General features: G+C 55.2%; 2 protein-coding genes across 2 annotated transcripts in view; both read left to right on the forward strand.

Moving 5' to 3' along the window:
* Positions 1-746: 746 nt before the first annotated feature.
* Positions 747-6,454, forward strand: LOC116797251 (protein AMBP-like). The gene is given in 12 exon segments (XM_032708638.1): positions 747-952; positions 1,538-1,680; positions 1,938-2,014; positions 2,461-2,574; positions 3,223-3,249; positions 3,252-3,323; positions 3,881-3,918; positions 4,710-4,730; positions 4,732-4,789; positions 4,878-5,045; positions 5,182-5,358; positions 6,314-6,454. Coding segments are annotated over 12 exon segments (1,041 nt in total). The 5' UTR covers positions 747-838; the 3' UTR covers positions 6,346-6,454.
* A 1,035-nt stretch (positions 6,455-7,489) lies between these two features.
* Positions 7,490-12,290, forward strand: part of RABL6 (RAB, member RAS oncogene family like 6) — a 55,395-nt gene continuing 50,594 nt past the window's right edge. Inside the window, 1 exon segment of the mRNA XM_032708336.1 lies at positions 7,490-7,899. Coding sequence (XP_032564227.1) covers positions 7,770-7,899 — 130 coding nt within the window. The 5' untranslated portion in view covers positions 7,490-7,769.

The following is a 12,290-nucleotide window of genomic DNA, read 5'->3' on the forward strand; positions in this document are numbered from 1 at the left end:
AGCAGCACCTACTGGTCCTTATCCAAGGGCCCATCAGTGACTGAGGGGGGACGGAGGGTGAAGGTCAGGCCGACTCCTGACGTGCTGTCGGCTCAGGCCCTTCTCCACAAATATTGGGGCTGTGGCCGTCTGGAGAGGTGCTCCTGCCCTTTGCTCTGTTTGCAGTTTCCCTCGGGCTGTTTGGTTTCAGTTAATCATCCCACGAAGGCAAACAGTGCTGGGAAAGATGGTGTGCCCAATGCTTCCAGCTCCTCTAGGCCCAGGGACACTCAACTGTGGGTTTGGGTGACACATAGCCGTATCCAGGATGCTGGGACTGCTGGAAGGGGGTCCAGAAGGGGAGCAGGCAACTCAGGTTCTGTTCCCTATAGACAACTGGTCAGGATTAGGCAGCCTGAGGCGAGCACTGGGGACCCTCGGTTCTCTCCTTTACGTGGGATCAGGCTGGTCTGTTGGGGCTGGGGGTGTCATCAGGGCTCTTCGTAGGATGCCAGAGCAGGAATGTGAATCCCAAGGTAGAATAAAGGGTCAGACAGCTCCTGGCCACAGTAGGGGTGTAGAAACAGGCAAGGGTGAGGAGCTCGGCCTGGCATGGCGGGAGGGTGCCCATCTCCCCTCCCACACCCCACATCAGCTCCCTACAAATCCCCACCACCACTGAGGGCAGCGGTGATGCCCATCCGGGCCATACACCCTCCCTCCCCTGGCAGCCCCCCCGCAGGCCAGCCAGCCCTGCTGGCCCTGGGCTGAAGGTCACACTGCTGCGCAGTGGGGACAGCACAGAGTCCAGGATCCCACCGACACACTGGGGCTCAGCAGCACTCTGAAGTCACCAGCTATGATTATTTGGAGGTTCCCTTCCCTCCTCCTCCTCTTTGCCGTGGCCAGCGGAACCCCCATCGGAGACCAGGATGAGGATATCCAAGTGCAGGAGAATTTTGAGGCTGAGCGGGTAATGGCAGCTTGTGGTCCCTTAATTCCGGGGGCAAAAGGAATGGGGCAAACTTGATTTCATTTTCCTCCAGAGAGAAGGGCAGTAATGCCTATGGGACAGGCATTGGCAGCGTGGCACTCCCTGGGTGCCAGTCAGAGGATGCCAGCCTTTGGGGTGGTCTCATCCTGGCAAACACCCAGGCAGGGTGTCTGCAGCCTAAACGCCAGCTCAGATGGTTCTCATAGGATGTCTGTGGGATTTCTGTGGGACGCAGGCTCCCTTGGAGATTCCTCACAGCCAGCCCTGTCCCCTGCCAGGCTTCACATAGCCCCAAATGTGTGCCTGGGTCTGGGTTCCACTGGTACACATATGGGGATGGCAGCCTGATGCCTCCAGTTTTACCTGGTAGTCAGGGAACCTGGGAAAATCCTGCTCAGTGCTGATCTGCTTCCCAAGTCCTGAAGCAGCTCTGGCCTCTGCACCCTGCATCATCATCTTCCAGTTTCTCTCTGGGCCATGAATATTTCAGCTCTGCAGAAAACCAGATGTCTCACGTGGGCAAGGAGCGCTCATGGTGGATACCCCCCTCGCTTCTCCCCACAGATGTACGGGAAGTGGTACGACATCGCCATTGGCACGACCTGCACATGGATGAAGAACTACAAGGAGAAGTTCAGCATGGGTACATTGGTGCTGGGCCCCGGCCCCAGCACCGATCAGATCAGCACTGCCAGCACCAGGCTGCGGTACGGGGCATTGCTGGGGGTGTTGAGCTTCCTCCAGAGCCACCCTACCCAGGGGTGCTGGGACAGGACACGAGGGGTTACTTGCTCTGTCTGGCAGCCCTGAGGAGGGAATGGATTGGGTGCAAACATCCAATGCCTCAGGCAGGGCGATTTTGGGGGTCCTGTGCCATGGCCTTGGTGCCCAAGACATGATTTTCATGCTATAACCAGGGGAAATGATCACTCCAAGTAGCTGATTGTTTTCTTCCTCCCTCTAGGCAAGGTGACTGCACAAAAGTCTCAGGAGAGTACCAGAAAACCAGTACCCCTGGCAAATACACCTACTACAACCCCAGTGAGTTGGGCTGTGGCACGGCTGGGTGATGGGGAGAGCAGGGCTCAAAGGCCATTCCACAGTTTTTGTCATTTCCAGTTAAAGTCTGGAGTAAAAGTCAGGGGAAAGGGCTGTTTCAAAAATGTTCCTGCATAGGTAGAGGATGACGAGATGTTCTAGCAGGTCGCTCCTGTCTCCAGGGTCACAGGCTGGGGCAGGCTCCCACCAGCCACACTTCAGGAGCATTGGTGGCATTTCAGTTGTCTGCAGCCCTTGGTTTACAATTCCCTCAGCTGAGAGCCCAGTGAGCCTAAAGGAAGTCATGATTTTATGAATCTCTTTCCCAAAAATCCTGTTTTCTTTAATTAGGTGCCTGATTTCAGCCCCCAGATCTGGCACTGTCCTACACTGCTCCATCTCTCCCTGAGGGGCAGGAATGACATCCCCTGTGTCTCTGTCTCACCCAGAATGGGATGTGTCTATCCAGTCCTATGTGCTCCGCACCAATTATGAAGAATATGCTGTCATCCTGATGAAGAAGAAAAGCAGTTTTGGCCCAAGCACCACCCTGAAGCTGTATGGTACGTCTGACCATGGCACTTGAGGGTGAGCAGGCTCTGGGTTGTGCCAGCACAGCTCAGAAACACGACGTAAGGGTCTCTCAGCTCCCTTGGCCTTGAGGGACTTGACCGTGGATTTTGGAAGTGGTGCCTTGGAACAGCTCATCTTTGGCAGGGCAGAGGTGGAGTCTCATGGCTCTGTTAAAGCCACATCAGGCAAGGAACATCCAAACCAGTATGGGGGTTGGGATGAAGGTGGTGATATTTGCTTGGAGGGAATCCAGGCCCTGAAGTGGCAGGAGATGCTGTTTTCCATGATTAAGAACCATTAAACCCACTTTGTCCAAGGCCTTAGTCGAGGCTGGTTAGGAACAACAAGCTGCCCAAGGAAGTGATGGAATCTGGATGTGTTCTGGATGTCTCAGGATGTGTTCAAAAAACGTGTAGATGTGGTGCTTAGGGACATGGTTTAGTGGTGGACCTGGCAGTGCTGGGTCAATGGTTGGACTCAATGATCTTTGATTCCCTGATTCTATGTTGGCAAGGACCAGGAGGCTGGTATTGGACCTGCCTGCAGCCACCTGAGCTCTATGGGGCAGTGGCTGGTTGGGGACTGCAGATGGACCCCCTCCCACACCCACCCTGCTCACAGCCCATTCTCTTTCTCAGGGAGGAGTCCAGAGCTGAGGCAGGACCTCATGAGTCTTTCCAGCAGCTGGCTCTGGAGACAGGCATTCCCATGGATTCCGTCTTCATCCTGGCCAACAGAGGTAAGCTCCCATGGAGCATGCGCCTCTCCTGTTACTGGAGCACTCCAGCTGCTCCTCCTTGGTTTGCCAGGCTGGGGAGATGGCGGATAGTCAGGAGGGAGGAAGGAGAGACAAGGGCTTTGGTAGCCCTTGCATCAGTCAGGATTGCACCAGCTTCTAGTCAAAGGGCTGTCAGATCAATGCACCCACATCACTGTGCTGGGACAAGGGCATGAGACACCCAGGGACACTCATGACTTGTCCCCATGGCTGGGTGCTCCTAGCACCTGAGAGGCTCCTTGCTCAGCCTGGGGTTCAGAAGGGGCTGGCATGATGCAGGGGGATATGGGGATTTCAGGGGGATGAAGGGGGGTGGGGGGATTTTCGGGAGATGCAGTGAGGTGTGGGGATTTTAAGGTGGTGCTTCTGTGAGAGGGAGGTGAAAAGCAGAAAGAGGGGAAGAAAACTGGAAGGGTGTCCCCTTCCCTGGGGTCCTGCATGGGCATGGCGCAGTACTTGGTGAGATGAGGACACCTCTCCTCTGACACTGCTGATCTTCTCTCCTGCATCTGGGCCAGGTGAATGTGTTCCTCAGGAGACTGGAAGTGCTCCCCAGGTGAGTGGCACAGCTGGGACCTCCTGAAGTGGATCAAAGCTGAGGACATTCCTCCCAAGCCAAACTCACTGGAGACCTGGTGTCCAGGGAGAGGCTCTGTGGGTAGGACATGTTGTTTGGGCAGCCGCTCCACTGACCACCCTGGGAGCTGCTCTTCCATCTCTGCTGATGGGCTTTGCCTGCAAGGAGGGGGGCACAGGCAGGTGCAGGCTGCAGGGTTAGGGCCCCGGGGGCCAGGAGGGCACTAGGACTCATTTCCAAGAAGAAGGCAATAGCCTTTTCCTACTCTGGTTTTTTCCATGGCATGAAGGTTGCTGGTGTCTCCTTGCTCCTCGACTGCCTGTGAGTGTCCCAGCTGTAGGCCCCTTCTCCAAGGATGGGGAGGCTAAGCACCCCACTGGGCCTTCAGCAGCCATCAGTCAGCACCTCCCAGTCTCACAGGGTTGAGTTTTGAAAGATTTTCCAGAGGGGATGGGACTTTCACAGGAGAAACAACCCAGCTGACTTGAAGCAGGTTATGCACCATGGAGACACATCCCCAGCACAGGGTATGACTGGGGTACTTCAGTTGTCTTCATCCACAACCCATGATCATGGTCCCCACCCAGGATGAGCATAGGATCGTGAGGTGTGGAGGGATCACAGCCTGCAGACTGAAGATCAGTGATCAAGATCAGTGCTGGGAGCACTGAGGGAGGGTTGGAGCCTCCATAGCTCCACTCCAGGGGCAATGGGGTGGGCAGCAGGGTCCTATAGGCTGATGGCAGCCCTGTGTTTCCTTCTTGGTGCAGAGGGCACGGAGAGCAGTCCTGCCCCCCCGAGGAGGGCTCAGCTGCGGGACCCCTGCCCCCTTACATTGGCAACAAGGAAGGTAGGTCCCAGGGGAGGGGGGCTGCATCGGGACCCCACTGCCCTGCCCCCCGTCTGCCTGTGGCAGCCCGGGCTGTGCTGCTCCGCAGACTCATGCCGGCTGGGCCAGGACCCCGGGCCCTGCAGAGGGATGTTCTCCCGCTTCTTCTACAACTCCTCCTCCATGGCCTGTGAAACCTTCCTCTATGGAGGCTGTCTGGGCAACGGCAACAACTTCTACTCAGAGAAGGAGTGCCTGCAGGCCTGCCGGACGGAGGGTGAGCAGCCGCCGGGACAGTCCTGGCCAGGCCAGGGCACAGGAGGTGGATCCCATCAGAGGAGATCTGAGCATGTGTCCCGCATCCATGTGGGAGGTGTGGGGGTCCCTGAACCTCACACAGCCCTGTCCCACAGCTGCCTGCAGGCTGCCCATCGTGCCAGGTCCCTGCCAGGCACTGGTGACACGCTGGGCCTTCGACGCCGCCCAGGGCAAGTGCATCACCTTCAGCTATGGGGGCTGCAAGGGCAACGGGAACCAGTTCTACTCGGAGAAGGAGTGCAAGGAGTACTGTGGGGCTCCTCCATTGGCAGGTACCCCCCTAACCCCTCACTGCCCATCCTTGTGCCAGGGAAGCCGTGGCAGCAGCCTTACACCACCTCCTAGGTCTGCCTAGTGTGGGTGCAGGGCTGTCCTGGCTCTGGGATGGATCTGTACTGGGTCTGGATGGGTCCAAGATGGGTCTGTCATGGGCCTGGGATGGGTTTGTCGCAAGTCCATGATGGGGATGGGATGGTTTTGCGCTGTGTTGGGAATATGGCCATTAACCCACAGACAGTATGGCACAGGAGGGTTGGACAGGCTGCAGATGTGCTGAAGCCATGACTGAACTTCAGAATGGTCTTGATGAAAGGGAGAAGGGCCCCAAGCAGGCTGAGGTGCAATGGGGAGCACAGGCAAAAGCCCCTGGGCTGAAAGACTGGAGAGGTTCCAGAAACCCTGACACCAAATAAGGATCAAACCAGGGTCCCTGTTAGGGATATATCTTCTGTGTGACACCTGCCAGACCCCCCAGCTCAGCACAGGGGATTCCATCCTGAGCCTCCCCAGGAGGCACAACGGGTACCGCTTAGCCCTCGGGTGAAGTGACAAGCAGGTTGTCAGGAGCGTGGCAGAGGAAATCGTCCCTCAGAGAGGGGGGACTGAGGGGTCTTTCAGCACACCCTACCCAGAGCAAGCCTGCTCCCAGCATGCGGGAGCTGGGGACCATCTGTGATCCTGGGGATGGGAGCTGGAGCCTGAGTAACATGTCTTAGGACAGAAACAATCTTTTATTACCCCTGTCAGCAATATGAAGTGCATTAATGCCACCATGGCAAGTCGTGGGACATAAGGTGACATCCCAGGATAGCACGGCTGTGTATGGAGGGTCTCCACTGCTGCCCCCCTTCACTGCTGGCAGGGACAAGCGGGAAGCAGATCCATCACCGTCTGACCACATGGCGAGGAGGGGTCTGTTCATCACCTGGTGTGTCTCTCTGTTTGCAGAGGATGAGGAGTTTCTGCACCTGTCAAACTGAGCAGGCGGAGGACGAGGGGCTGGCACCCAGCACTGGCGTCCCACGGGACAGCACTGCCAGTTGCCGGCAGCGCAGGAGATGCCTCCAGCAGTAAATGTCTCTAATGTGATCAAAGAGCCCCGTGTCCATTCTCGAGCTGGTGGGGAGCAGAGTAGGAGGGGCAGGAGGGGCAGGGGATGCAGTACAGGTCCTCTCTGGCCTCCCTGGTGGGGTGTCCCCACCTTTGTGGGGTTGCTGGGTGCTCCCCACTGAGTCTCTGACCCTTCCTCAGCCTGCTGCCCCCTGCACACACAGGGCTGGGGTGGCCAACTGGGGCACCGAGAGGCTCAGGGGGTCCTGCTGGAGGGGGTTCAGCCCCCCATTTCCCAGGGAATGGGGGTGAGCTGCCGGGAAGGAGGGAACAGCTTGTCTGGTCCTCCCTGAAGGTGAATGATTGCTGCTGGATCCGGCTCACAGTGGGACTGGGGAGACCCATTTGTAGCCGGGACAGGAGTCACAGGACAATCACTTGCAGCAGATTATACAGTGTCAGAGAGGGCCCTGAGGGGTCACAGGAGGGAATTGCAGGGTTATGAGGGTCACGGGGTAAAATGGGGCTGGCACAGGGGGGATGACAGGGGTTATGGGAGTCCCAGGTTGTATAGGGGTCCCAGGAAGGGATTAGAGGTGTTTTGGGGGTGGTCCCAGAATTCAGGCCTGGCCCCATGAGAGGTTATGGGGGTGAGTCAGAGGGCAGCTATGGGGGTCCCAGGAGGGGGTTACAGGAGTTATGGGGATCCCAGGGGATTACAGAGGTCCCAGGCGGGGATTAGAAATGTTTGCGGGGAGCCCCAGGGATGCTGGCATGTACCCAGGAGGGGTTATGGGGGTCACAGGTGGGGGCCTGTGAATCTGACAAGAGGGCATTGAGAGAGTTTTGGGGGGCTGTGGGTTCTCGGACGGGTTAGGCTACATTCAGCCTTTGCAGGTGACGGGGGATCCCGAGGGTCCCCGCGGCGGCCGCGCTCCGCGCCCTGCTGTCCCCCGCCGGCCGCCGTACCTGCGCCGCGCGCGCTCCGGCCCCCCCGGAGAGGCGGAAGAGCCAAGATGGCGGCGGCGGGAGACCCGGTCCGCCCCTGCTCCTTGTGCCCGGCCCGCGGCCCCGGCACCCGGCGGGGCTGAGCTCCCCGGCCCCGACACGGGTACCGGCCCCCGGTGGGGCTGAGCGTCCCGGCCCTTTCGCCCGGCCCCCGGCACCGGCCTCACCGCTCCGCACCGGGACATGCCCGGGTAGTGCCCCTGCCCCAGAATAGCCCCTCCCGCCGGGCCGGGCCCGCGCCCCTCGCCCCGCATGGCCCCGCTGCTGCCCTGAGCCGCCCGGCGCCCCCCCGGCCCTGAGCCCGCGCTCGGCCCGTCCCCGGCGGTGCCGGTGAGCGACCGCGAGGATGTTCTCGGCCCTGAAGAAGCTGGTGGGCTCGGACCAGGCTGCGGTCCGCGACAAGAACATCCCCGCGGGGCTGCAGTCCATGAACCAGGCGCTGCAGAGGAGGTTCGCCAAGGGAGTCCAGTATAACAGTGAGTCGTGCGCGGGGTCGCAGGGGCTCGGCCAGCCCGGGGGGGACACGGCCCCGACCGGTGGCCGCTGGGACCCCGGAGGGGCTGGTGGTGCGTGTGCTTTTCGTGTGCCTGGTGGTGCTTTTACCCGTATTGGCCCAAAGGCAAGTGTGGAGTTAAACATTGGAGCTCATGGAAGCGTGGGAGGAGTGAGGGATGGGAAACTTTTATCTTTCGGTGCAGGAGTCGGGCCCCGCGGTGCAGCAGCGTCCCTGAGCGCTGCCTGCCGGCTGTGGCACAGCACAAGAGGGCCTTGTACATCAGTTTGTGTCAGTTCAAGCATCAAGAGGGTAACTCCCCTGGGGGCGTGGGTGACCTTCCTTGCAGCCCCGGATAATAGTGTTTATAGTTAAGCTCTAGTGGTTATATGATAATGGTCTATTAAAAAGCTCAGCCCTGCCAGACTCTAATGAAAGGTGAGCTGTGAATGCCTCTGTGTGCCCTTGGTACATCATTCATCCCGACTGTCTTCTTTGCAACTGATACATTTGCTCTTTTCTTAGGGAACACTTTCAAAATTCTTTTCCTCTCAGGGTTGAGGCTTAGGGCTGTGTTTTTCCCTTGGAGGCCAGTGAAGGTGATTTTTAATAGAGTTTCAGGAGGGCACTGCAATTATGTGAAATCAATCCCAAAGTAACAGTCGTGAGACAGGGACAGTAGTTATGTCATCCCTGCTGAAAATAGAGCTGGTTCTAGGGAGCGCTGCAAGCGCCAGCTCAGTTGTGTGGATTCAGGCAGGCAGGGAGGCAGATTGCAGAAGGCTGAGAGATTGGCAGGTGGGAAAAAGACTGATTTGTAAACTTGGCACTGGATAATTTCTGTGGAGGCACACATGTTTCAGGAATAGTGCTTATGTTGGATCTTAGTCTGGAACAGAATGTGATGTAGAAGTTAGCACTTTGGGTTTTGGGGTGTTTTTTGCTTTGTTTAATGTTATGGCTATTGATGTGCTCTGCTTTACTGGGGAGAGCTTTTGGTGCCTTTATCTATAGCACATCTGCTTAATTTATAAAATTAGTGTCTTAGCAAGCAGTCCTGAATGTGAACAACAGCAGTGTGATTGCTGAGAGTGGATTTCCAGTGAAAGATGGGGGTGAGGGTGAAACTGCTGCCTTGGAATATAGCACCGCATCCTTGAACATATACCTGGAGATCTGCTGGTCACAGACCGTTGAGCTGTGCAGAGGCTTCATGTGGCCACAGCCCAGAACACCTGCGTGCTGTACTGGCATCTGAATATCTGAGATCAGGTAGCTAATACCAGCTTGTGAATTATGTAAGAGAGACGAGTTGACTCCTCAGACAGGGCAGGTTTGTGCTGCAGACAGAACAGCTCAGCTGTATCCTGCTGGCACAGCAGTGGACAGGACCAGCTCAGTTCTGTGGTGACTGACCCGTGGATGTGAACCTGCCTGCCATTTGTGCAAGGCCAAAAATGCCAACTGTAGCTTCACTGCTTTTTGTCTTGTTACTGAAAGCCTCAGGAAAGCTTTTTGGTTTGTGCTCTGTGTTACCAGGATTTGTGTTCTAGTTACTGCTTTACAGCTGGAATAAAACTGCAGCTTTCTGTCACTGCCTTAAGGCAAGCTTTTCAATCTCCATAGTAACTGTTCCCAGCATCACTGTTATATAATATTTATAGGAGATACAGGCTGGCTTACAAAAGGGCTTCCAAGTACCCTCCACAGCCTCGGCACTGGGTAGATGGGGAATGTTCCAGCATGGTGAGGTGGTCACAGCCGAAGACGGGCTGTGAAGGAATGTCATTGCAAGGGAAGGGCAGAGCTGCAAATCCTGTGCATTGCCAATTCTCCTTTCTGGACAAATCTCTGACATTCAGTAGAGGAGTGCAGGACACGGTCTGGAACCACCATTAGCACACACAGATCTTTACAACTCCTCCAGTTCCCCTGGAGCTACCTAAACCTAAACCATAGGGTGCTGTGATGACTTATTTACAGAAACGTTTCCTTGCTGCATTAGATTACTACTGATCCTGGACTAAAGACTGTTTCCTTCCTAGAAATATATTTAATGTGCTGAGAATGCTTTGGGTTGTTTGCTGATAAAGCGGGCCGGGACCTGAGCCTTGTACCTGGCTCTGGGTGCTCGCTGAGGGGCTCAGAACAGCCCCCTGTTTGAGGGGATGCTGTTTGAGGTGTTTTAATGGCACTGACAGTTACAAGCACTGGGTAGAATGTACCACTAAACTGAACCCAAATGATTTGTTTTGATGGTTGCTCTCCCACGGTCACGTTTTCAAAACGAAGAGCATTGCAGGGTGGGAAGGTTTAGGTTTCTAATGAAGTGATGAGAGCAAAGGCCAGTACCAGCCCTTGGCAGCAGTCATGTCCTGTGCTTGGGACATCCTAATTCAAAAGGAAAGCATTTCCATACGGCATTCCAGCACACACACTCCTTGTTTGCTCTTTGTACCGCCTGCACAGAGCTGCTCTGGTTTCTGTGCTGTGGCCCAGTCAACACCAAAGTTCCCTGAGCACTCAGAAGGCACAGAGCTGAAAATGATGGGTCTGTGCCATGTATGTAATGGCCGGGATGCTTATAGGAGTGGGGAAAATGGGGAACCAATCCTGGTAAGAGCTTTCTCTTGCTTTCCTGCTTGGGATAGCCTGGCCCTGGATCAGGTGTGCTGTGTTGCCACTCTGAGGGCTGTGCTGGCCCTGGGAGGAAGCACGACCAGAGCGAGTGGGCTCGGTGGAGAGGGGAGGTGGATCTCGTTTGGGCAGTGGTGCTTGTTTGAACAAATTACAAGATCAATTACACAAGGAAGTGCCAGCACAAGGGTACTCAAACTTGACTGTTTATGTAAGGCAGGGATGGTCAAACAAGGGTGAAATGAATGGCTCTGGCTGGTTATTCCCTGGGAGTTATCCACTGGTGATCAGGGAAGGTTCAAATCCATCCATCCTGTTCCCCAGAACACAGAACACCTCCCGCTCTGGGCTTTATATGCTGCATCCAGTGTGCACATCACTTGACAAACCCCACTGCTGTGTGTGCCTGAAGCACAGGCTGAACAGTCACCAGTACTGAAATACTTGAGCAGTAGCTCAAGAATTTCCCCTAGTCCCTCTCTTTATTCCTTTTCTGCCTAAAATGTGCCTTCAAAGATAAAACTTAATTAATATTGCGTATCTGTTTAGTAAGCATTATAGTCCTTACTTCTTTTGTGTTACTTTAAAGTCATAGTTTCCAGACTCTGGTAAGTATTTTCATTCAGCACAATTCCCAAAAGAAAGGCTTCTCCTCTTCCTGCTGCTTCCCACTTTCTCTTGGTTTTGTCTATGGCCTAACGCAGGTGTTTGTGCAGCATGTGCCAGCCCTACTTTGCCTGCTGCTTTGCTTGTGCTTGAGGGGGTCTGCAGAGCAGGTGGTGCTGCTTCTGGCAGCAGAAACAGCTCAAAGCATTTCAGTTGCAGTCCCTAAGACCTTAATGAGGACAAGGTTATGGCTGTCTGCATAGGGTTATTAGTTTGGGGATCTTTGCTGCGGGGTCCTGGAGGAATATGGGCAGAACTGGGAACTCCTGATTTCCAGTTCTAGTTGGTCTGAGACCCAGTCTCTGGGCCTGTATCTTCTCTGCTTTTGTTTCCCCCTCTGGAGAATGGAAATCCCTCTGGTTTTCCTGAGGCAGTAACAATATGAATAAAGTGATTTGTTTAGCTTTTTCCTTGCCACTTGATCTATTCTCCATCCCTACCCTTCTTCCCACGGATAATTTTCCTGCCTTTGCTGTAAACCTATGGTTGTTTGCAGTAAGTACTGATTTAACTTCAAATCAAAACAAGGCAGCAGTTGTTACTGTCCTGCAAGTGACAGCACTGACCTCACCTGTCATTATGCTCCTCTTTCCACATTCATCCACAACCCAGGCCTGGATGTACCTGCCTGGCTGTGCTCTGAAGCTCAGTCAGCTTTTCCTGCCTTGCAGGTCCTGTCACTGAGTATGCCTGCCCCAGCTGAAGTCCCAAATACAGATTTTGCTTTGCTAAAAGTGATTTGTCTCTCCTGCCTCATTCCCTGCTCTATTGTAGATAAGACCTTTTTTTTCTTCAGGAAGAGTCAGTGAGATCTTGTGCACTATGTAGGAGAACAGAGATCTTAATGGAGAGTTCTGGAGCTGGAAGGGGCCCTTGGACCTGTTCAAACTGAGTATGTGGTGCCACAAGCACCCTGCACTGATCTAAACATGAGCTGCTCAGCGGTGGGGGGGATTCCCTCTCCACTTCAACTGTGCCTCCTGTGTGGTGCTCATGTAGCTGGGCACTGGAGCTACAGAAGAAAACTGAAAATGGATGATTTCAAGGTTATTTTTCAGCCAGTTCAGTTTC

This window comes from Chiroxiphia lanceolata, chromosome 21 (assembly GCF_009829145.1).
Source record: "Chiroxiphia lanceolata isolate bChiLan1 chromosome 21, bChiLan1.pri, whole genome shotgun sequence".
NCBI lineage: Eukaryota > Metazoa > Chordata > Aves > Passeriformes > Pipridae > Chiroxiphia > Chiroxiphia lanceolata.